A 23353-nucleotide genomic window follows, 5' to 3' on the forward strand; every position below is an offset into this window, starting at 1 on the left:
CCCCGTGGGCCCGGTTGGCACCAGGCACCGGTGGGCTCTGCGGCCCACAGCTGGGGCTGGGGGGGGTCCCTGAGAGCCACCAAGGGCCCGATCCCCTCCCGGCCTGTGCATAGAGCCCCTGTGCTGAGCCACCCGAGGGGAGACCGATCCGGGGTAACCCAGAGCCGGCGCGCCCGAGCCCTGTCCCCCGGCTTCTGAACCGGTGTCTCCGGGCTGGAGCGGCCGCCGGGTCAAGGGCTGACCCCAACCTCGACGCCTCCGGCAGCGGTACCGCCCCGCCCCACCAGGGGGCGCCGCAGCGCGGGCGCCTGCCCGTGCGCCGCAGCCAATGGGAGCAGCCGCACGCCGCCGGCCCCGCCCCTCCGTCCCGGAAGTGACGGACTGCCACCGCCGCCACGAGATGGAGTCGCCGGTGAGGGGCCGCGGGGGAGGGCGGAGGGGGGGCGCGGACCGGTCCTTGCCCCGGGATTTCCCCCCCCTGCCCCGCGCCCCGTCACTGCAACCCCCGGAAGCCCCTTCCCGGGCGTTGCCCCCCGCCCGGTGAGCCCCGGCACCCGCCTGCCCCCGGTGCTCCGGTATCTGCCCTGGTGCTCTGCACCCCCGGGAGGTGCCCCCGGAACACCAATAACGGCCCCCAGTATACATAAGCTCTCCCACGCACCCCAGTAACTGCCCCCCGGTATCCTTGTACCCACTGGTACCCCAGACCTGGCTCTGCACCCCCAGTAACAGCCTCTGTACCCTCGTATCCCCCCACGTACTCCGGTAACAGCCCCCCAGTACCCCCCTATTCCCCTATGTACCCCAGTAACAGCCCCTGTACTCTCATATCCCCCCATGTACCTCAGTAAGAGCCCCCCAGTACCCTCCTAATCCCCTATGTACCCCAGTAACAGCACCACTGGTACCCACTCGTACCCCAGCACTGCCCCTGGCACTCCAGTAGCTGCCCCCGATACCCCTGTACCCCGTCTATACCCCAATAACTGCCCTGGCTGGGCACCCCCAGCACTGCCCCCAGTACCCCAGTAAAACTGCCCTGGCTCTGCGCCCCTAGTACCCCAGTAACTGCGCCGCTACCCTTCTAATCGTCCCCCCCATGTACCCTAGTGCCCCAGTAGGTGCCCACTGTGCCCCACCACTCCCCAGTTATCACCCCCCCAACACCCCGACACAGCCCCATGGCCCCAGCCACCCCAGTGGGTTCCGCAGGTGCTGTCAAGCGTGGATGAGGTGGTGGAGCTGTACCGGGAGCTGAGCCGGCACCCAGGGCTAAAAGCTGCCTGCCTCGGCCCTGATGTCACCACCCAGTATGGGGGCAAGTACTGCAGCCTCTACACCGGTACGAGGACGGAGTGTCCCCCCCAGGAGGCCAGGGGTGTCCAGAATGCCTCTGCCTGGCGGAGGCACTGTGGGTGTCCTCACCTTGATCCTCACAGAGTGGTCACAGCGGGACCTGGCACGGGCTGAGAATGTCAAGTTCTGCCGCCAGTACCTGATTTTCCACGATGGGGCCTCTGTTGTCTACTCGGGGCCTGCCGGCACCTGCTCCGAGATCAAGGACGAGTGAGTCCTGTCCTGTCCCATCCTCTGCACCTGTGTCCCCTTTGGGGTGCCGATGGAGGGGACTGATGGGCACCCACCCATCCACAGGCTGCTGAGCCGCGAGTCCCCCAGCGGGGCGCTGAAGGCTGTCCTGCGCAAGGTCCCCAGCAAGGAGAAGGAGGAGAAGCAGTTTCTGGAGGTGAGGGGAGGAGGGGGGCTGGATACTCACTGGGGCTTGGAGCTGGATCTGCGCTGCAGCGTGGGGCCGCTCCGGTGTCTCTGCCCCCAGGTCTGGGATCAGAACTCCAAGGTGAAGAGCATCGACCTGACAGCACTGAACAAGCATGGCATTGTCTATGACGATGGTGAGGGGCCAAGGGATACCGGGGAAGGTGGGGGTCCTGGGGGGATGCAGTGGCCAGTGCCTGACCCACCCCTGCAGACCATTTTGGCTGCCTGGCCTGGTCACACTCGGAGACCCACCTGCTCTACGTGGCGGAGAAGAAGCGTCCCAAGGCCGAGTCATTCTTCCAGACCAAAGCCCCCGAACTGAGCATCTCGGAGGATACGGGTCAGCCCGAGAAGGCGGACGTGCCCCTCAAGGTGGGGTCCCCCCACCCCAGGGCAGGTGGGGGCCAGCAGGGCCTCCATGGGGCTGACAAAGTTGTGCCGTAGGGTGAGCAGTTCGTGTACCACGAGGACTGGGGGGAGGCACTGAGCAAACGCAGCGTGCCTGTTCTCTGTGTCATGGATGTTGAGGCCAGCAGCGTCTCAGTGCTGGAGGGTGTCCCGGAGCACCTCTGTCCCGGCCAGGTCAGGATGGGGAGCCTCAGGGAACCAGAGAAGGTTTCAGGGGGCCAGCGGCGGACTGAGCTGCTCACCCCTCATCTCCCCACAGGCTTTCTGGTCCCCCGATGACACCGGCGTGGTCTTCGTGGGCTGGTGGCCCGAGCCCTTCCGCCTGGGGCTGCAGCACTGCACCAACCGCCGGTGAGTCCCTGTAGGGCACCTGCCCCACAGCCAGGCCCCTCAGCCCCATGGTGACGCCCGTCTCTGCCGGCAGGTCAGCGCTCTTCTACGTGGACCTTACAAGTGGGGCATGCGGTGAGCGGCGTGCAACCCCAACCCCGCTGGTGCCCTGGCTCCCCGCAGCCCCTCACCGTCCTCTCATGCCCGTGCAGAGCAGATATCTGAGAACAACATGGCCGTGTGGTCCCCACGGCTCAGCCCCGACCGCTGCCGCATCGTTTACCTAGAGAACAATGCCCTTGGCCCCCACCAGCAGTGCAGCCGCCTCCGCATGGTGAGCAGCCCTGGGGGACACTGGCAGGACACCGGGGCAGTGGCGGGGTACCCGTGCTGGGGTGGGGGCTGGCAGGAGGGCGATTGTGCCCCCTCCCTGGGGTGCAGCAGAGGCAGGCAGGCCGAAACCCTGTAAAACTCATCTCGTCCCATGTTTTCCACAGTACGACTGGTACACCAAGCAAACCAGCACGGTGCTGGAGGCTGTGCCACGGCAGACGTGGGGTGAGTACAGACCTGGGGGCGGCGGTGGGGGGCACAGAGGAATGCTGAGCACTACCGCTCTCATTACAGGAGCCTTCCCGGGCATCTACTGCGGTGCTCTGCCGGGGCTGTGCTGGGCAGCCGACAGCCGCAGGCTGGTGCTGGATACGGCCCAGCGCAGCCAGCAGGTGAGGGCAGCCATGCCGGGATGGCAGGGGGGCACATGGAGTGGCCGGGCTGGGTCAGGGCTGTGCTGAACTCTGTCCTTGTGCCCCTAGGACATGTTCGTGGTGGACACGGTGACGGGCACCACAACCTCGCTGACAGCCGGTGAGTGCCAGGCTGGTGGGCCCATGCTGGTGCCAGGGCTGGGGAGGGGGTCATGCCTACAGGTCTGACCTCGCTCCTTCCCAGATTCCCCCCAGGGAAGCTGGTCTGTCCTCACCATTGACCGGGACATTTTGGTGGCCAGGTTCTCCACCCCTAGCTGCCCGCACACACTGGTAAGGTGCTGCCCCCTCCCCAGTGCCCATCAGCCCCTCTCAGGGCTGACACCAACCCTTCTCCCTGTGCAGAAAGTGGCTGTCCTGCCCAGTGCTGGCCTGGAGGCGCAGGTGCAGTGGGTCTGCCTGCAGGACGCCACCCCCGTGCCCGGCATCAGCTGGGGTATCCGCACACTGCGGCCCCCACCTGAGCAGGAGCACCCCCAGTACGGTGAGTAACCCCAGTACGGCTGGTCTCCACCACTCCCGCAAAGCTCTGACCTCCCCACACTGCCTCTGCAGGGGGCCTGGACTTCGATGCCATCCTGCTGCGCCCAAGCGAGGGCCCCGCCGCCCAGAAGCACCCACTGGTCGTGATGCCCCATGGTAAGAGCTTGCCCCCTCCTCCCCCTGCTTTGCCCCTGCCCTGGCCGGGCAGTATCATCCCCTTTTTCCTTTCACAGGGGGTCCCCACTCTGTCTTCACGGCCGGATGGATGCTGTACCCAGCAGCGCTCTGCCGTGTGGGCTTCGCCGTGCTGCTGGGTGAGTGATGCCGGGGGTCCTGGGCAGTGCTGACTGGCACAGTGCCCACGGTGGGGGCCGGGGCAGGGGGAGGAAGGGCTCTGACGCTGCCACAACCCCAGTGAATTACCGCGGCTCTCTGGGCTTCGGCCAGGACAGTGTGGCCTCCCTGCCAGGCAACGTGGGTACGCAGGACGTGCGTGATGTGCAGGTATGGTCCCCAGCATGCAGTCCTGACCCCGGGGCGCCCCATGCTCCTGTGGGTACCCCCAAGGAAGAATAGCGGGGCAGCCTGCCTCAGCAGGTGTCCCCCGTGGTGGCAGCTCTGCGTGGAGCGGGTGCTGCAGGAGGAGTCACTGGACGTCGGCCGGGTGGCACTGGTCGGTGGCTCACACGGAGGCTTCCTGGCGTGCCACCTTCTCGGCCAGTTCCCTGACACCTACCATGCCTGCGTAGTCCGCAACCCAGTGGTGAACATCGCCTCCATGGTAGCCGCCACCGACATCCCCGACTGGTGAGTACCGCCATCGCTGGCCCCTGCTGCCCCAACCCCGCATGCATCTCCCTCTTTCTTGTCTGCAGGTGCCTGACGGAGACGGGGCTGCCCTACGTGCCTGGCACCCTGCCGGACCCGGCCGAGTGGACGGAGATGCTGCATAAGTCGCCCATGCGCTACATCGACCAGGTATGTCCCTGTCCCCGTCCCTGTCCCCGCTGGCAGTGCCGGCACTGAGGCTGTGCCGCTCCTGCAGGTCCGCGCGCCCGTGCTGCTGATGCTGGGGGAGGACGACCGGCGGGTGCCCCCCCAGCAGGGGCTGGAGTATTACCGTGCCCTCAAGGCCCGTGGGGTCCCCACGCGGTGAGTGGGGTGCTGGGTGCCCAGGTTAGGGGGGGGTGCAGGCACGGCGCTAACACCCCCTCTTCCCCTCCAGGTTGCTCTTGTACCCGGGAAACAACCACGCGCTGGCCGGTGTCGAGGCCGAAGCCGACGGCTTCATGAACATGGTGCTGTGGCTGGTCAAGCACCTGCACTGCTAACGGCCCCCCCCGCCCCTGCTGCCCCCCAATAAACGATGTAGCTCAGCACCCCTGGCGCCGACCTGTCAGCCCATAAATTGTCAATATGTACTGTTTATGGCACGGAGGCAAGAGGTGACTGCCACCACTCTGTGAGAGTAAGATGAATTGACCATAGTCACGGGGTGGAGTGGCAGTGCTGGACAAGCACGGCAGTGTCTACGACGATGGTGAGGGGCTGGGGAATGCCAGGGGATGTGGGGGTCCTGAGGGGACCTAATTTCTTCCTAATATCTAATCTAAATCTCCCCTCTTTTAGTTTAAAACCATTACCCCTCATCCTATCACTACACTCCCTGACCAAGAGTCCCTCCCCAGCTCTCCTGCAGCCCCTTTAGGGACTGGAAGGGGCTCTGAGGTCTCCCCGGAGCCTTCTCTTCTCCAGGCTGAACAACCCCACCTCTCTCAGCCTGTCCTCCCAGCAGAGGGGCTCCAGCCCTACCGCCGCTTCTCGCTTTCGAGTGAAGCGCATCGCTCTGTCCACAACAAATTGGCGTAGTCGGCGGGATGGCAATTAGTGTCACTGCTTATTTACTTAGTGAGTCAGGGAGTGAATCCCAGTCCCAGCTTCTCACAAGAATGGGCTGGTGGCAACTGGCATAATTGGGAACCCCTTGAAGAGCACCTAAAAAGCAACTCGGGGGGCCCTGTGGGCCCCCGAGATACCGATCCCCCCCCTGCGGCTGATCCCAATCTCGGCGCCTCCGGCAGCTGCGCCGCCCGCGCCCACCAGGGGGCGCCGCAGCGCGGGCACCTCCCCGTGCGCCGCAGCCAATGGGAGCAGCCGCACGCCGCCGGCCCCGCCCCTCCGTCCCGGTAAAGCCGGCGCCGGCCCCACCCCCTCCCGCCGCCGCGAGATGCAGCCGCCGGTGAGGGGCGGAGGGGGAGCGCGGACCGGTCCCTGACCCAGGACACCCCCCCCTGCCCCGCGCCCCGTCACTGCAGCCCCCGGGAGTCCCCCGCCCGGTGAGCCCCGGCACCCGCCTGCCCCCCGGTGCTCCCGTACCTGCCCCGGTGCTCTGCACCCCCGGGCGGTGCCCCCCCCGTCCCGTTCCAGTAACTGCCGCCAGTACCGTCCTCGTCCCCTCACGCAGCCCAATCGGTGCCGCAGCTCTGCAGCCCCCAGCGCTGCCCCCAGTATCCCGGTAACTGCCCCCCGTGCCCCGCCACTCCCCGGCTGTCGCCCCCCCGGCGCCCCCAGCCACCCTGGCGGGTCCCGCAGCCACTGTCAAGCGTGAACGAGGTGGTGGAGCTGTACCGGGAGCTGAGCCGGTACCCGCAGCTCAGAGCCACCTGCCTCGGCCCCGATGTCACCACCCAGTACGGGCACAAGTACTGTGGTATGGGGACAGACCCCCCCACCTCCGGGGGGTCTCCGCCGGCCCGGCGGGGATGTCGCTGGTGTCCTCAGCCCACTCCTTGCAGAGTGGTTACAGTGGGACCCGGAGCGGGGTGATCACATCGGGTTCTGCCACCAGTTCCTGATTGTCCACGACGGTGACTCCGTCGTCTACTCGGGGCCAGCACGTCCCCCCGTCCCTCTTGCCCGCAGGTGGCTGACGGTAACGGGGTTGCCCTATGCCCCCGGCACCCTGCCGGACCCGGCGCAGTGGACGGAGATGCCATGCGCTACATCGACCAGGTACGTCCCCATCCCTGTCCCTGTCCCCGCTGTCCCCCCCCTGTCCCCACTGGCAGTGCCGGCACTGAGGTTGTGCCGCTCCCACAGGTCCGTGCTGCTGGTGCTGGGGGAGGAACCCTGACAGATGCCCTCCAAGCAGGGGCTGGAGCATTACCCTGTCCTCAAGGCCCGTGGGGTCCCCACGTGGTGAGTGGGGTGCTGGGCGCTCAGGTGGGGGGGTGCAGGCACGGCCCTGACCCCCCCTCTCCCCTCCAGGCTGCTCTTGTACCCGAGGGATGACCACACGCTGCCTGTTGTTGAGGTCAAAGCCGATGGCTTCGCGAACATGGTGCTGCGGCTGGTCAAGCGCCTGTGCTGCTAAAGGCCCCCCGCCCCTGCTGCCCCCCAATAAACGATGCAGCTCAGCACCTCTGCCATCTCCGACGGTGGTGCCGGCACCATTGTCACTTCTGCTCCTGGTGCTCCAGCAGCCAGCGGCCACCGGACCCTTCTCCCACACGTGGGCGTTTGTGCAGCTACGGCAGAGGGTGACCCCTGCCCAGCCGCCCCGGGCACGGCAGGCGGCGCAGGGCAGCTGGAGAGCTGGCGCCGGGCTGCTCCCACGCGCCTTGGCAGCGCGCCTCGCTGCCGAGCGGCAGGCACCGGCGGCCCAGCGCAGCGGAGCAAGGTCCCATGGCCTCTGGAATGGAGCGGGGTGCGGAGGTGGGCGAGGGGGGCCGTGCGGGTGGGCACAGCCCCGCTTCGAGGGGGGCACGGGCAGAGGGGTGAGCTCACCGCCCCCCAGCATGTCTCTCCCTGCGTCCAGGCAGCCGGCGGCCCCTCTGCCTGCTACCGGGAGCTGAGCCGGTTCCCTGCCGTCACCCATGCTGCCCTTGGGGCCACCACTGGGGCACAGAACTTCCTGCTCTACACCGGTGAGTCGCAGGCTTGGCCGCCCTGGTGCTCGTGGCCCGTGGGTCCCGCGCGGGCAGGCGCTGATGGCCCCCTCCCGCAGAGTGCAGCCGCCCTGACTTGCCCCGCCGCCGGCTCCTGCGCTTCAGCCGCCACTACAGCCTGCGGCGCACAGGCGGCGGCGGCCTCGCCGTCAGCCGGGCAGCGCTCAGCACCGAGATCCACCACCAGTACGGCGCGGATGGGCTGCGGGATGGGGCAGCGTGGCCGGTGCCCACGGCGTGGATGGTGCCCACAGCGTGCTGCCCACTGCAGCCTCTCTCCCTGCCTCCCGCAGGCTCCTCAGCCAGGACTCGCCTACCGGGCAGCACCGCGCCGTGCTCAGCCGCTGCCCGCGGCAGGGCCACGAGCTGCTGGAGGTAACGCGGGATGTCCCAGTCACAGCAGCCTCCAGGCTCACTGGGGCGGTGTGAGTGCCAGCGTGGAGCGGTGGGTGCCACGGCCGTGGTGTGCCGGTGCTGACCCCTCTCTCCCCACAGGTGTGGGGCAGCGGTGGGCGCAGCCACAGTGTGGACCTCACGGCGCTGGGGAAGCATGGGGAGGTCTACACGGAGGGTAGGGCCCCTGCCCTGTGTCCCCTGCCCGCAACGCAGGTGGGGATGGCGCGGCCAGTGGACCCGGTGCCTGGCTGCGCCTACGCCAGGCTGCGCTTTGGCACCTTTTTCCCGTGCCAGGGCCCTTCGCCTGCTTGGCCTGGTCACACTCGGAGACGCGGCTGCTGTACGTGGCTGAGAAGATCCGGCCCAAACCACGGCCACCCTCCCCCTGGGATGTGCCGGGAGAGGGCAGGCTGGCGGAGGGGGGCGAGGATGAGGAGGTGGGTGCCATGTGCCCCGTGAGAGTGTCATGCACCCCATGAATGCGTTCTGGGTACCCCATAAGTGAGCCGTGCACCCTGTGAGCATGGCACATGCACCACGAATGTGCCGTGCATCCCATAAGTGTGCCGTGCACCCCATGAGTGTGCCATGCATGGAGACACGTGTTTGGGGCTGCCAGCCGTGGGGCTCATGAGGTTGTGCCTCAGGCCGAGCAGTTCGTCTACCACGAGGACTGGGGGGAGGCGCTGAGCACCTGTAGTGTGCCCATCCTGTGCACCCTGGACCTGGAGGGCAGCAGCCTCTCGGTGCTGGAGGGCGTCCCGGAGCACCTCTCTCCGGGCCAGGTGAGGACGGGGGTGCAGGGAGAGCCCTGGGAGGGGGGGGTGGTGGTGTTGGCCTGGGGCTGTGGGACGAGCCTGGCTGTGTCACAGGCCCTGTGGTCCCCAGATGACCGCGGCGTGGTGTTCGTGGGCTGGTGGCACGAGCCCTTCCGCCTGGGGCTGAGCGCCTGCTCCAACAGGAGGTGGGTCCCCTCCCAGCATCCAGCGCCGTGTCGGGATGCCCACGCCGTGCCGAGATGCCCACGCTGTGCCGGCACGGTGGGGGTCAGCCTTGCTGCAGTGCTCCAGCCTGACCCACGCCTCCTTCCTAGGTCAGGGATTTTCCACTTGGACCTGGTCAGCGGGTGCTGTGGTGAGCACTGGGGCCGCGGGGGGTGCCCAGGGTGCTGGGGGGGTCTCTGGGGTGCTGACCCCCTGTCACCCGCAGAGCTGCTGTCTGCTGAGCACGGCGCTGCCTGCTCCCCCCGGCTGAGCCCCGACGGCCGGCGCCTGCTCTACCTGGAGGGGGACCTGGGGGGGCCCCACCGGCAGTGCCTGCGCCTGCGCATGGTGAGGGGGACCCTGCGGGCACCGGGCACAGCTGTGCCACCCTGCGCTGCTGGTGTGGTACCCAGCCCGGGATGCCACAGCCTCTCGCAGTGCCTGGCTGGGGCTGGGGGTGGGCTTGGTCCCCAATCCCCCCCCCACCTCAGTTTTCCCAGCGGGGAGCTCATCCCTTACCGCCATCTCTCCCCAGCTCACCTGGCAGACGAGGCAGACGGTGACGGTGCTCGACGTGGTGCAGGAGCCCACGGAGGGTGAGCACGGTGTGATGGGCAGGGCTGGGCACTGCTGGGGGGCTGGGACAGTCCCCCCCCCAATGCCGGGTGCCCATGGCCCCATCTCACTAGTGCTCTGCCCCACTCGCAGCCTTTGCCGGGATCTACAGAGAGGTGCTGCCACCGCGGTGTTGGGCAGCCGACAGCCGGCGAGCTGTGCTGGGCACCCCGCAACGGAGCCGCACGGTGAGCCCTGGGGGCCGGGGGGGGGGCCAGGGATGTGGCCCCTGCACCCCGCGGTGACACTGCTGCCTGTGCAGGACCTGCTGCTCGTAGACACGGACGCAGCCACCGTCACCAACCTGACGGCAGGTACGTGGCACCGGGCTGCCCGCGGTGCCCCGGCGAGCATCGGTGAGTGCCGGCGTGCTGTCTGTCCCCAGGGTCGCCCGAAGGGTGCTGGGAGCTGCTCACCCTCCAGTGGGACCTGTTGGTGGCCACTTGCTCGGCCCCACACCGCCCCCCGAGCCTGGTGAGCAGAGCCCTGGCGCTGCGTGGTGCTGCAACGTGATATGGCACAGCAAAGCGCAGCCAGGCACAGCACGGCATGGTGAAAGTGTGGTGTGGCACGGCATGACACAGCCAGGCACGGCCAGGCACAGCCTTGGCACGGCGTGGCATCGATGGCACAGTGTGGCAAGGAACAATGGAGCATGGCACAGCACGGCATGGCCAAGGACAGCACGGCATGGCGCAGAGCAGTATGAGCGGGCACAGAATGGCACATCTGTGCGTGGCATAGGATGGCACAGCACGGGATGGCACTGGAGCACTGGGACCGCAGGCACGATGGGGCTGATTACACCCTGGCGGGTGCCCCGGTACCACCCACTGCCTGTCCCTAGGTGGTGGCGGTGCTGCCGCCTGCGGGCCGGGAGCTGCCCCTCTGCTGGGTGCCAGTGGAGGACACCCCAACAGTCCCTGGTGTCACCTGGAAGACGCTGACGGTCCGGCCACCCTGCAGCGGGCAGAGCCCCGCCGCACACGGTGAGCGCCCGGGGTCCCCAGCCCTACCTGGGTGCCGGGGACCCTCGGGAGCGGCAGGTGGGCAGGGTGCTGGCTGCCTGGGGTGGTGGGTGCTGAGCAGGACCCCTTCCCTGGCTCAGGCACCCAGGCTTTCGAGGCCCTGCTGCTGAGCCCACCAGAGAGCACCGCACCGCACCCCCTCATCGTGTGCCCCCACGGTGAGTGAGGGGACAGTGGGGACACTCTGGCAGTGCTGGTGGCACCCTGGGTGACATTCCCACCAACCCCAGGTGGCCCCCACGCCATCTTCGATGCCCGTTGGCGCCCGAGCATGGCCGCGCTGTGCCAGCTGGGATTCGCTGTGCTCTTGGGTGAGTGCCGGGGAGCCGGGGGACATTTGGCCCCTGTGCCCCACTGGAGATGTGGCACCCACAGCCCCCATCTCCCCAGTGAACTACCGCGGCTCCCTGGGCTTTGGCCAAGCCAGCATCAGCTCCCTGCTCTCCCACGTGGGTGAGCAGGATGTGGCGGACACCCAGGTGAGGGGTGCTGGGCTGGGGGGTGATGAAGGGGTGCTGCTGGGGGCTGGGATCTGCTGGGAGGATGCTGGTGGTGGGGTGCTGATGGTGGGATCTGCTGGGAGGAAGCTGGTGGTGGGGTGCTGCTGATGGTGGGATCTGCTGGGAGGATGCTGGTAGTGGGGAGCTGGTGGTGGGGTCTGCTGGGAAGATGCTGGAGGTAGGGAGCTGATGGTGGGGTGCCGATGGCGGGATCTGCTGGGAGGATGCTGGTGGTGGGGTGCTGATGGTGGGATCTGCTGGGAGGATGCTGGAGGTAGGGTGCTGGTGGTGGGGTCTGCTGGGAAGATGCTGGAGGTAGGGTGCTGGTGGTGGGATCTGCTGGGAGGATGCTGGTGGTGGGGAGCTGATGGTGGGGTGCCAATGGCGGGATCTGCTGGGAGGATGCTGATGGTGGGGTGCTGGTGGTGGGGTCTGCTGGGAGGATGCTGGTGGTGGGGTGCTGATGGTGGGATCTGCTGGGAGGATGCTGATGGTAGGGTGCTGGTGGTGGGGTCTGCTGGGAAGATGCTGGAGGTGGGGTGCCAATAGTGGGGTTTGCTGGGAAGATGTTGGTGGTGGGGTGCTGATGGTGAGTGCCCCACGGGTGCAGCTGGTGGTGGAGCAAGTGCTGCGCAGCGAGCCCCTGGACCCGCACCGCCTGGCCCTGCTGGCTGGCTCGCATGGAGCCTTCATCGCCCTCCACCTCCTCGCCCGTGAGCCCGAGCGCTACCAAGCTTGCGCTCTGCGCAGCCCCGTCTCCAACCTGCCTGCGCTGCTGGGCACCTCTGACATCCCTGACTGGTGAGTGCCACCCCATACCCTGTGCCGTGCTGTGCCGCATCCCCATGGCACCCACCAGCACCTCCGTGCTGCAGGCGCTACACCTCCCTGGGGCTGCCCTACTCCTTCGAGCGGGTGCCCCGCGCCGAGGAGGTGGCCACCATGCTGCTGCGCTCGCCCATCGCCCATGCAGCTCGGGTAAGGCAGGGGCAAGATGGGTGCAGGGTGCTGGGTGCAGGGTGCCGGGCACCCACTGCCGGCTGTGCTGCAGGTACAGACGCCGGTGCTGCTGTGCGTGGGCGCCCGGGACCGGCGCGTCAACCCCACACAGGCGCTGGAGCTGTACCGGGTGCTGCGGGCCAGGGGGGTGCCGGTGCGGTGAGTGGGGTGCAGGGGGGTGGGGAGGGAGCCCTGGGGTGCCCACTGAGCATCCCCCTATCCCATCTCGCCCCACAGGCTGCTGTGGTACCCGGAGGGTGGCCACGCGCTGGCTGGTGTGGAGACGGAGGCCGATGTCTTTGGGAACTGTGCACGCTGGTTCCTCCGGCACCTGGGACAGCCTAAGCAGGACGGCACGGGGCGGTATAGCCCTTAGCCCCAGGGCCACCACTGGCCTATGGTGACCGCTGGCCCTGGGGCCCACACCAGCATCAGAGGAGGATGGATCGAGCGTAGCCAGGGGCAGGATGGGATGTGGGTTGGGGTTTGGCACTAAATAAACATGTGAGACCCTGTGCAATGCCGCCCCAGCTGTGCCTTTATTGCACCATGGTGGCTGTGCCAGGCTGGGGTTGAGCTGGCTCAGCCCATCTTCATCACCTTGTGGATCCAGTCGACGTAGAGGGAAACGCGGATGAAGAGGGCGGGCTGGTCGGTGCGGGCGCAGACACGGGAAGGGGTGATCACCCCCTCCAGCACCCAGCAGTCGGCTGTGAGGCAGGCCAGCGGCCCCCCGTAATCTCCCTGCGGCACCCAGAGACCGGCGTCACCCCATGGTGAGGGCACCCGTGGGCTACCAGAGGTGGCGGTCCCTGGCCTGGCTCACCTCACAGGCCCCGACGCCGGCACGCAGCGGGGCAGTACACAGCTCGCTCTCCTTCAGGCGCCCGCGCAGCGCCGCGTTGCACTCGCCGTGGGCCAGCACAGGCAGCCGCGCCACGTTCAGCACGCTGCCGTCCGACGTGCCTGCGGGCAGCGGGTGCGCAGGGCAGCGGGTAGGGGATGCGTGGGCAGAGGATGCCACGGCAGGGGGATGGTGTGGCAGGGGGGTGCTGTGGGTGGGTGGAGGCATACAGCATGCAAGGTGACAGCTTTGCAGGAGGAGTCCCCTCACAGGGGGTACTGCGGGCAGGGGATATCATAGGCAGGGGAATGCGTGGGCAGGAGGATGCTGTGGAAGGGGGATGCTGTTGCTGGGGAATGGCATGGGCAGGAGAATGTCATGGAAGGGGAATGCTCTGGAAGGGATATGCCATGGAAAGGTGATGCTGTGAGTAGGGGGATGCCATGGACATGGGGATGCCATGGACATGGGGATGCCATTGGAGGAAGGGAATGGCATGGGCAGGGGATGCGTTGGGCAGTGGATGCCATCGCGGGGGATGTCCTGGCAGGGGCTGCCCGTGGCAGGTACCTCTGGTTTCTCCCCAGCCGGCGATCTCACAGACTGTGCCCGCAGGCACAACGTAGCGCTCGGGTGGCAGGCAGATCAGGGCCACGCGCCTGTTCAGAGTGGCTGGCCTGGGGCAGCGAGAGGGGCAGCGGGATGTGGTGCCAGCCCGGCCAGCAGCGGGGCATGGCGGGGGCCGGGTACAGCCGCTCACCTCGCCAGCTTCAGCATCACCAGCTGGGACTCGGAGGGGCCGCAGATGATCCGCACGATGGGGATGGTCTGCTGGTCGGGGTCCCTGGGGCCAGGGTCCTTGAAGAGCGTCCCCAGCTGCACCTTGTAGCCCGTCAGGTCGGCATCACTGTGGGAAGGGGACATGAGGGTGCGGAGGGCTCCCAGCACCCGGCACTCCAGCCACAGCCTTACCAGGAGGAGAAGCACTGGCGTGTGCTGATCACCCACTGCTCCTTCACCAGGGACCCCCCACAGAAGTGCACGCCAGCCCTGCAGGGATGGGGGGCGGGGGTGAGCTCCTGGGGTGGGGGGACATCATCCATGCGGCGGTGCCCACGGGGCGCCCGCTCACCGGTTGCGGATGCTGACGGTCCAGGGTGAGTTGCCGGGCTGGCCGCCGATGATGCGCCCTTTTCGCTGCAGCCTCTCGTCCCGTTGGCCGCATTGCTCGAACGCCACCGCGTCTGCCGGCAGGGTGGGTGTCAGCTGGAGCTGTGCAGCCAGCACCCGCCCCGTGGCACCCACCCGGCACCCACAGACCCCTACCTGCATTCTCCAGGATGGAGGGCACCTTGCTGCCAGCTGTGGAGAGAAAGCAGAGGGTGGCACCAGGGCCGGATCCAGCCACCGTAGGGGGGAGAACAAAACCATCCCCAGGGGGTGGCTAGAGACCCCCCCAAGCAGTGCAAGGGTGTGGGTAGGGTCTCACAGCAGGGCTTGATGGCACAGTAGTCGAAGGGGGTGCGGGGATCCATGGTGTAGCACCAGGGGCCATGGCTGTCATTATCGGGGTTGCGGCAGTAGTTCTCCTCCAGGTGTGCTTCGGGGTGGGTGACAGGTGAGATCCTGCCAGGAGGAAGTCACTATCTCCATCCCTATCCTCATCCCCATCTCCATCCCCAAACCTGTCACTATCCCCATCCCGATCCCCATCCCCATCCTCATCCCCATCTCCATCCCCAACCCCATCCCCATCCCCGTCCTGCTCCCTCGCACACTCACTGGGGCACATGGGGCGCCTGGGCAGCCCACGGCTGGCAGGTGATGCCCTTGCGTGTCTTGCTGACGTGGCCGCGGTAGTGCTCTCCGTGGCCGTGGTAGCACTCTGGGGACAGGCAGGGAGGGCTGGCACCCCCAGCAGGCACCCCGGGGGCGGGTGACCGGGGGCAGGTGCCCGGGAGCAGCTCACCTTGGGCATCCAGCTCGTCGGGGCAGCGGCGGATGTGGAAGCAGAAGGCGATGCGGACGGTGGGGCGGGCAGTGAAGCACCACGGTGCCTCCGAGCCATCGGGGTTGCGGCAGTAGTTCTCCTGCAGATCCCTGGCGGAGGGTCCGCTTGGGTGCCCCCCCTGCCCCAGCCTGCACCCATGGGTGCTGCCCACCACCCCCCCCCTCCCTGGGCGCATCCCACCCACCCCCTTACTTGCATGGGTACTTCTCAGGTGCGAAGTGGTGCCGGTGGGGGGTCTGGGCGTCCCAGCGCTGGCAGGGGATCCCCGACACTGTGACATTCACCCGGCCCCGGTAGCTTTCGCCCTTGCCCCTGAAGCAGCTGGTGGTGAGGTTGAGGGGCCGCGGGCGTTTCTCTGCTTGCATGGTGGGAGCGGGTCAGAGTGGCAGGGTTAGGGTGGCACCCAGGACACCCAATCCCAGTGGCGCGGTGACACCGGTGGCGACTTACTGCAGATGCGGATGCGGCAGTACTCGCGCTCCCGCCCAGGGTCGGTGGTGTAGCACCAGGGCCGCTCAGAGCTGTCAGGGTTGCGGCAGTAGTTGTCATCCAGCCCCTTGTCGGGGTACCTGAGCCGGAGATGGGGAGCGGCCGTTGAGGGTGGCACCACCGCACCGGCACTTGGCACGGCCAGGGAGGCTGCGCGCTGCCCGGGGCTGGGGGTTGGTACTTGTCGGGGTGGTAGGGGTGCTTGTGTGGGTGCTGCAGGTCCCAGCGCTGGCACTCCGTCCCCGACTCGGTGTGGTCCACGGTGCCGCGGTACTCCTCCCCGTTGCAGGTCATGCATACGGCTGCCAACAGCCGGGGGAATCAGCGCCGGGGGGGACACACGGCACAGGGTGCCCCCGGGATGTGGCACTCACCATCCTCGCACTTCTTGATGCCGCAGCTCTGGTGACGGATGTTGGGGTTGACGGTGTAACACCATGGGCCCCGCTTGTCCTGGTCAGGATTTCGGCAGTAATTCTCCTCCAGTCCGTTGCGGGGGGACGGCAGGAACCTGCTGGCAGCAGGGTGGGTAGGAGCGCTGCCGGGAACCCCTCACCCCATGGCAGGCACAGCCACAATGCTGTGCCATCCCTGGTCAGTGCTGTTGCCCCACATGTCCCCATTGCCCCTGTGCCGTCCCCACTGCCCCCACAACGTCCTCATGCTGTCCCCATTGCCCCCATGCTGTCCCAAGCCCGTTCCCCATTGCCCCGCACTGCCAAGGGCCACCGGTGGGTGCCGTGGGGCAGCCGGGGATACGGGGGCACCTGTGGTCGTGTGGTGTCGTGGCTTGCCAGTGCTGGCAGTGCAGACCCTTCTCTGTCACAGCCCGCGTGCCGCGGTAGCTGGTGCCATCGGCCACGATGCAGTCCCGCAGGTAGTCTGGGCAGAGCCGGGCACCGCGTCAGAGCGTCGGGGCCCAGCCAGGGCAGTGGGGAGCCCTGCACCGGGTGGCCTGTGCCCGGTCAGTGGTGTCCCCACGCCCACCCGTGGCACCGGCCCACCTTTCTTCTGGTACAGGTCATAGTGGATGTTTTTCTGCAGCTGGACGTGGGGCGAGTGCTGGGTCCAAGGCAGCAGCTGGCACAGCTGGCTCTGCCGGTCGCGGTGGAAAGCCCTGGGAGGCACAGCAGGAGCCTGGCGTGACACCGTGCCGGAACAGGACCCGGGGGCACACACACGTGGGCACCCAGCATCCAAGTGGACGGAGTGATCCCGGTGTCATGGCCCCCTGCGCTCCCACCCGCCCCGCGGCAGCACCGCCTCCCGCTCACCGGCAAGCTGGGCTGGCGGCACAGCGCTGGGCACACTGCTCCGCAGAGCCCCGCTCCGGCACCGGCACCGGCGGCTCCGCAGGCACCGCCAGCAGCTCGGTGGCTCGCAGGCGCTGGAAGTCATTGAGGGGCGAGCGGTGGCCTGGGGAGCAGGGCAGGAGCTCAGCGTGCCCGCGGGGACACCCAGGCCCCGCGCAGCGTGGGACCCCTGCCCCACAGGGCAGTGGGACCCCCCTGCCCCATGCTGCCCGCGTCCCAGGGAGCGGGGGGGGGTCCCTGCCTTACAGGGGGGGATTACCGCTACCCCCCCCTCCGCCGCGGGACGAGCCAGCCGGCTCCCGGCCGGTCCCCTTGGCCTGTCCGGGCCCCGCGCTGCCCCCGCGCCGGCCGGGCCCGGGGCCCTACCTGAGCCGAGAGCCGCGGCCAGGGCGAGCAGGACCCCCAGCACGGGCTCCATGGCGGCGGCCCCGCGTCCCCGGGCTGCTGCAGCGCCCGGGACGGCCCCGAGCAAATATTTGCCCGCGGTCCCGGGGCCAGGCGGGGCCGGGGGTCACCGCACGGCAGGGCCGCACGTGGGGCGCGGGGGCGGGGCCGGAGGGAGGGGCGTGGCCGGGGCTTGGAGCGGGGCCAAACGAGAGCGGATGGGGCGGGGGGGGGTGGTGGTGGTGAGGCGACGGAGTGGGCGGGGCGGCGGGCGGCCAGGTGGGGCGGGGCGGAAGGGGGGCGGGGCTGGGCGGCGGGCGGTCGAGCGCCGATTGGCGGCGGGCGCGCTCGTGCTGCCGGTTGCTAGGCGCCCGCGCGCCCCTCCCCCAGGTACGTGCCCGCGCGGGGTCGCGCTCGCGCCGCGCCGCCCGCTCGGTGCGTCGGGGCCGCTGGCGGCGAGAGCCGGCGGGGAGCGGCCTCCGGGCCCGGCCGTCGCACGGTGAGGGGCCGCGGGGACGGGGACCGGGACGGGGGCCTGGGCTCCGCCTGGCGGCGCGGGGCCGCGGCGGCACCTGCCGGGCCGCCCTGCCCTTGGCCTACCGGGCGGGCCGGGAAGCGGGAGCGGCGGCGCGGCCTTGGGGAGCGGCGAGGCGCGGCGCGGCGGGCCCGGGCCTCCCGGTGCGCGGGCAATGGGGGCGGCCCGGCCCGGCGGAGGCGGTCCGCCGCCGCCTCAGTCTCGGCGCGCCCTCCGCGGCCTGCCGGGGCCGGGAGCGGGCCTGGCTGCGGGGTCCGGCCCCGCCGCTGCTGCTGCCCCTGGCTCGCCGTGCTTTCCTCCTCCCCCGTTGTTTTCCCGCCGCCCTGTGCCCAGTCCCCGCCGGTTGGGGCCGTCCGGGGACCCCTGGGGCCTGGGTGGGCGCCGGCGGAGCGGGAGGCGGAGCGGGCGCGGCCCGGGGCAGCGAGCGGCTGGGCCGGGTTGGGCTGTACCGGGCGAGGCGGGGGCGGTGGGAGCGGCCCAGGTGCCGGAGGTGTCCGGTAGCCGGTCCCGGGATGTGCCGACGGTGAGTGCCGGAGCCCGTGGTGGTGGTGGTGGGGGTTCCCGGGCTCGGCCCGGCGGGGTGTGCGGCGGCTCTCCCCGTTCCCCGGGCCCGGCTCCATGGGAGTGCAGGTGGATTTCCAGGTGGCTCCCCGGGCCTGCTCCCCTGGTAGCCCCTCGGCTCCTGGGCCCGCTCCGGGACTGGGGGTCCCGGGGGGGCGACCGTGGGACTCGGCCCTGCCGGTGAGACTGACAGCAGAAACCGTTCTGGGTGTAACAGACCCACAGTTAAACTTTTATCTCCCGTCAGCGGTGTGGGTGACTAAAACGCAAGTAAATAAGTCCTGCTGCGCAAAAAGGCATAAATGCAGAATATTCCTTGTGGCCTCCCCAGCTCTTCAGAAGCAACAGGCTGCGGAGCGGCTCGCCTGGGTCTCCAGCGGCCGTCAAGTCAGCAAGTTGGAATTTAGTGAGTTTTGCCATAGGTTTGCGGGTTCTAAACTGCCCCTCTGTGCTTCTAGAGCTTAACCTGGCCTTTGCCCCTCGCGGGAGGGAGGGTGCGGGCAGGGAGATGTGGGAGCTGGGCAGCAGGCAGGGTGCAGTCGCTCCCTGAGGAGCTGTGTCTCACTTGGTCCCGGAGCTTTGGGCTCGTAGGCTTGGGAAAATGGCACTGACATCGCTCACTGGTCAAAATGAGACTAAAATCCTCTTTTTGTATAAAATGACGGAGCGTTTGCCTATCTTCTCTCAGCTCCTCCAGGCAGGGGCTTCCTTCCACTGCCCGCTGCTGTTACGGGATGGACTGCTAGCATCTCTTGCCTTGGGAATACTGTCAGTGACAAAACTGATTATTTAACTTTCTGTATGGAATGTTGTCTCTTCCCATCTTTAGCTCTACAGATTCCTTTCCTCATTTTAAGAGCTTCTAATTCGGCATAGGTTTCTTTGCACAGTCTCTGCCGCTATTCTGAGCATCCTAAACCACTTATTCATTCTTCCCGATGCTTGTCATTGCACTCTTCTATCCTAAATATAGGGTAGTATGCCAACGGCAGAAGCTTGAGAGCAAGCTGAAGTGCTGGGAACACCACTGTTTACTCAGAGGAGTAATCAGCAAAGCCTGGCTGATTCCAGGTCGCGCTGTCGTCTTGCCGCAGGAGTTTGTGCTCACTTCTTTGGGAGCTGGCGCAAATTCTTGAATAACTACAAGATGTTGTTGATGGCACATACTAGCTTAGAAATACCCGTTTCTTTCAGCGTTGTGTAAACTGAGTAGTAAATTCTGCTTAATTGCTGATATTAGGCCTGGAGAATTGGCAAAAGCTGTGGGGCTGATACCAGTGTTCTGCGTCTTGCTGTGTACCGATAGGTTTTGTATGGGATTTGTTAACCCCGAGCACTTCTCTGCTTTTAAAAACGGCTGGCAGTCTTTGCTAGCTTACGTGCTGCTTATCCGCTTCTTTCTCCTCTCGTCTGCCACTGCCCGGTGTGCCGGGCTCGGATGCTACAAGAAATGAAGGAGGACACGTGACAGAGAAAGACCTCTCGCAGGCTTCAACGGTAAAGTGCGTGGTTAGAATTGGCTCAAAGCTCTGACCGTAACTTGTCTTCCACGGACGGTTGGTCTGGAGGAATTCTCCCCCGTCTCTCATTGGCAGCGAAGGGGTAACATCGGCAGGAGCGCTGCTGCATCCTGGCTGGTGCAAGCATGGCAGCCAACAAGCCTGAGAGGTGCTTTGCACTAAAGACCAGTGGTTCCACTGGGGTCTGATGGAGAAAAGGACCACGTGGTTGCAGCAGCGGGGTCCTGTGGGAGTTTTCATGCTTTAGTGTCCGTGGCACAGGTGTGAGAGGCGGCGTGTTGTCAGCCTAGCAGAGAAGGTGTGATGGTCCTGCCCTGGCAGGAGTGGTGTTGCTCAACAGCAGGAATGGTGTCTCCTTGCCTTTTCCATGTCCCTTGGACAGATAACGAGAGAGATTGTCCTGGAGAGGTACCAGGGTGCTGTGCCAGCCTGGGGAGGAACTCCAGCTGACAGCAGTAAAACCGTCTGTCTCATTTCGGCAACGACAGCTAACTGCAAAGTTTTGTCGCGGGGATGATTTTGGATGGTTTGTGCCGTTCCTCCTGTTAGCTGAGGATTAGTACAGAGGATTTAATTCTAGTAATGATTAATTTGAATGAAGAAAATGCAAACTCTGAATTTTCCTTGGGCAAGCAGGGGTCATGTAAATAAATGCCTCTGGCATTCTTTGCGGTGCTTGTAGACTGTCTACCAATTACTTCTGGTCTCTTGCTGAATCAGTGGGAGGCTGTCGCTCCTTCAGCTCTGAGTACTTCAGCGGTGATTTGGGTGAAATACAAATAAACACAGTTGGATTGACCAAAGGTATCTGAGCCCTTGGTATGCTGAAAATGTTTGTTCTTAGGATGTTTGTGCAGTCTGGAGAGCTCTGTACCTTAAACCCGATTCGCAGAGGATTGTGACCGTGTTTAAGCTGTGAAAAATAAAAGATCAACCTGAAGAACCTGTGCTTTTAGGGCTTGTTCTGTGAGATTCAGCAAGTCCGAGCAAACTACTAAGGTGCTGCTGGACAGAAAGTTAATGTAATAACCTGCGTGAATACACCAGGTAGGTACCTAGTCTAGTGCGTTTTTCTGTCTTTGTATCTCCCTGCGCTTATCCATTGGCTGTCTCTGGCTCGGCTTTTCTGGGATAAAATTTTAGCTTGCCAGTGGGAAAGATGGTTGTATATATTTGATGTTACTTTTTTCTTTGTCGTTGCATTTTTTGCGAGCATCCGAGCTGATCTGCTGGTGCGATGCTGTCCAAAGGAGATGGTCCCAGTCCTCTGGCCAGGCAAGCCTGCTCTCTCCCCTCACGGGTGCCTGCTGGCCCCAAGAGCTGACCACTTGGGGACCAGCAGAAGGCTTCCCGGCTCTTATGTGTGGTTTGTGAGCCGTTCTGGGTGTCTGGTGAGGAGGAGATGGGGCAGAGTGAGTGGCATGGCTTTGTTCGGGGTGTTGGGAGGCAATGGGGGCCTCCCTCTTCCATCAGCAGTGAATTGCTCAGCTGGGCAGATGTGTCTTGAAACCACAGCCTGAATTAAAGCTGGAGCTCCTTGCCTGATGGTAGCTTCTGCCCCAGTTATTAGCTGGGGTGCAAGCGATGTAAGGCACCCTAGGAATGCACCCTGTTTTCCCGAATGCCACGTGCTGTTCAAGGTCACCTCAGCCCAGCAGTGCTGGTTTCTGGGAGCCAGGCTTGATGCATGCTAGGAAGTACCCTGGAATCTCTGCCACTGGCAGCAGTGCAGGGTCCTGTCCCTGGGCAATGTGCTGGGACCTGCTGACAGCTGGAGTGGGACACTGGGCTACCACGTGCCCCCACGGCTCCTTACAGTGGCCCTTGCATGTGTCTAACCGCGGAGAGCTCACAATGGCCCCCAAAACCTTAACACAAATGGTGTTCTGCTGGGTGGCCCGCTGAGCTTTGTCACTGCTGGGCCAAGTCAGTCCTGATGCCAATGCCACCACAGTTGTCCCGGGGTGAGGCGCAGCGAGCAGCAGTGGGTGAAGTGCATGGGACAGCTGAGCTGCTGTAAGGCTCCCTGCATTCAGAGAGGAGAGGTCCCACCTCCAGATATGCAGTTGTGGTGTTTGCAGACTTCTTGCTGAGCTAATGTTTTTTTTCCCTGCAAATTAGTAACCTGTATTGTCCATGGAAGGAGCTTGTAAATAGCCCAGCCAGAAGGAGCTTGTCAGCACCCTGGCAGCGCAGGTGGAGAGGAATCAAGGCCCAACCTGGAGGAGGAGGGAGAGGTGGGCATGGTCCTTGTGCTGGAGAGGGGTGGGTTAGCTCAGGAGGAGCGGTTGCCTCAGCCAGCTTCATGGCTTGATGTCCTTAAAAAGGCCCTTCTCTTTCCCTGCGTTCAGCTGTGCCCTCTTGCCTCCTCCCACGGGCCAGCTGTGGTGCTGAGCTGGTGCATTGATGAACTGATGCTGCTAACTTGGCATGAAATGGTTCTTTTTTCAGCTGGACCTTTTCTCCACTAGCTTAGCAAAGTGGTCAGGAAGGGAGTAGGACCATCCTGGGAGGCAGGGGGCTGTTGTATCAGCAGAGTTCTCCCTTGGGATGGTGCTTTTAGCCATGACAGACATTTTCTTCTTCAGGGTTGAGTTGTCCCCCTGGTTTCACTGGCCTGCAGGTATCCTCTAGGCCTGGAGAGTAATTCTTGATGGGATTCAAACTACATTATCTCTGGCAGACCTTCAAATGTAGAGGGTGGGGCTTGGAAACAGTGGTAGAACTTGCCCAGCTCCGCAGGTGGACAGTGTTCAGCTTTGTTTCGGGTTTTTCTTTAGAAAAAACAGGCTCCTAGCCTCATCTGACCTGTAAAGAGAGATTTGAATGAAGGTTTCCACTGATGAGTTCTCCTTTCTCCCCCTTGTGTTGCAGTCTCACCGCAGTGCTCAGCTATGGCATTTGCCATCACTGCAACCCCAAATAAGGGTATTGTGTGTATTTTCTACTGTATTTTCTGAAAAGGGCTCAATTCATAGAGGGTTATATGGGCAGCTTCAGAAATACTTTGGTTCCTGGCTCCTCAGAGCCTTCCAACAAATGGGCTTAGGAGCCTCTCCATGCAATACTTGATTTTGTGAATACTCCTCAGTAAGGACCTGACGAGCGGCATTCCTCCCCTCCCTCCTCAAGGGCTGAAAAAGTGATTACGGGAGAGGTTTCAGTTTACTCTAGCATAGTTACAGGTCACACGAGTGCTGAATGCATATAGGCCATGAATTCACACTGGGTCTTTTCTGTTGTTTTTTTGGTGTTTTTTTTTTTTTTTTTAACTAGATTGTACAGTTAGACTTCAGAAAACTTAATCTTCTGTGAAGTGTGTTCCTTAAGGGTGGGGATTAGCATTCAGTAATTTTGATGAGAGTTTCCAGTAGCAGATACGGATCACTTTATATCGGTCCCAAGGGCTAGGGATTGATTTTTGGATGAGCTTGAGTAAGAAGATGCTGCGCAGTAGTCTGAAC

General features: G+C 65.1%; 3 protein-coding genes across 4 annotated transcripts in view; 2 read left to right on the forward strand and 1 right to left on the reverse strand.

The window, feature by feature from the left end:
• Nucleotides 1-393: 393 nt before the first annotated feature.
• APEH (acylaminoacyl-peptide hydrolase) lies at nt 394-12608 on the forward strand (the record flags this gene model as incomplete). Its single annotated transcript, XM_082487932.1, has 48 exons — nt 394-412; nt 1213-1342; nt 1440-1566; nt 1654-1744; nt 1835-1910; nt 1988-2148; nt 2221-2358; nt 2444-2535; nt 2609-2649; nt 2727-2848; nt 3012-3072; nt 3142-3239; nt 3330-3381; nt 3466-3554; nt 3627-3765; nt 3837-3920; nt 3998-4078; nt 4180-4268; nt 4381-4571; nt 4640-4742; nt 4810-4916; nt 4990-5074; nt 5253-5304; nt 5846-6003; nt 6336-6474; nt 6560-6696; nt 7177-7275; nt 7392-7478; nt 7582-7690; nt 7771-7897; nt 8005-8086; nt 8207-8282; nt 8402-8544; nt 8755-8892; nt 8980-9071; nt 9201-9438; nt 9626-9686; nt 9799-9893; nt 9968-10019; nt 10091-10179; nt 10553-10694; nt 10814-10891; nt 10964-11044; nt 11124-11212; nt 11844-12034; nt 12109-12211; nt 12285-12391; nt 12470-12608. Exons 1-48 carry the CDS (start codon nt 401-403, stop codon nt 12606-12608), a joined length of 5073 nt encoding a protein of 1690 aa, XP_082344058.1. The 5' UTR covers nt 394-400.
• A 163-nt stretch (nt 12609-12771) lies between these two features.
• On the reverse strand, nt 12772-17348 carry MST1 (macrophage stimulating 1). 2 transcript variants are annotated; one of them, XM_082487632.1, is made up of 18 exons: nt 17256-17348; nt 16851-16992; nt 16581-16693; nt 16344-16458; nt 15951-16087; nt 15758-15878; nt 15538-15656; nt 15280-15442; nt 15046-15176; nt 14859-14961; nt 14566-14702; nt 14403-14438; nt 14209-14320; nt 14049-14126; nt 13837-13983; nt 13647-13753; nt 13059-13198; nt 12772-12976 (listed from the first exon to the last, which is right to left on the reverse strand). In XM_082487632.1, the coding sequence occupies exons 1-18, from the start codon at nt 17305-17307 to the stop codon at nt 12815-12817; spliced, it is 2115 nt and encodes a 704-aa protein (XP_082343758.1). In that variant the 5' UTR covers nt 17308-17348; the 3' UTR covers nt 12772-12814. The 2 variants fall into 2 exon arrangements, with proteins under 2 accessions (XP_082343758.1, XP_082343757.1); XM_082487631.1 differs by having other exon boundaries at nt 15280-15445.
• A 365-nt stretch (nt 17349-17713) lies between these two features.
• DAG1 (dystroglycan 1) overlaps nt 17714-23353 on the forward strand; it is a 54851-nt gene continuing 49211 nt past the window's right edge. The window contains exon 1 of the mRNA XM_082487581.1: nt 17714-17772. The gene's annotated coding sequence lies outside the window, so the exon portion shown is untranslated. The remainder of the gene's footprint in view (nt 17773-23353) is intronic.

Source organism: Vanellus vanellus, assembly GCF_965231255.1.
Source record: "Vanellus vanellus genome assembly, chromosome: 9".
Taxonomy (NCBI): Eukaryota; Metazoa; Chordata; class Aves; order Charadriiformes; family Charadriidae; genus Vanellus; species Vanellus vanellus.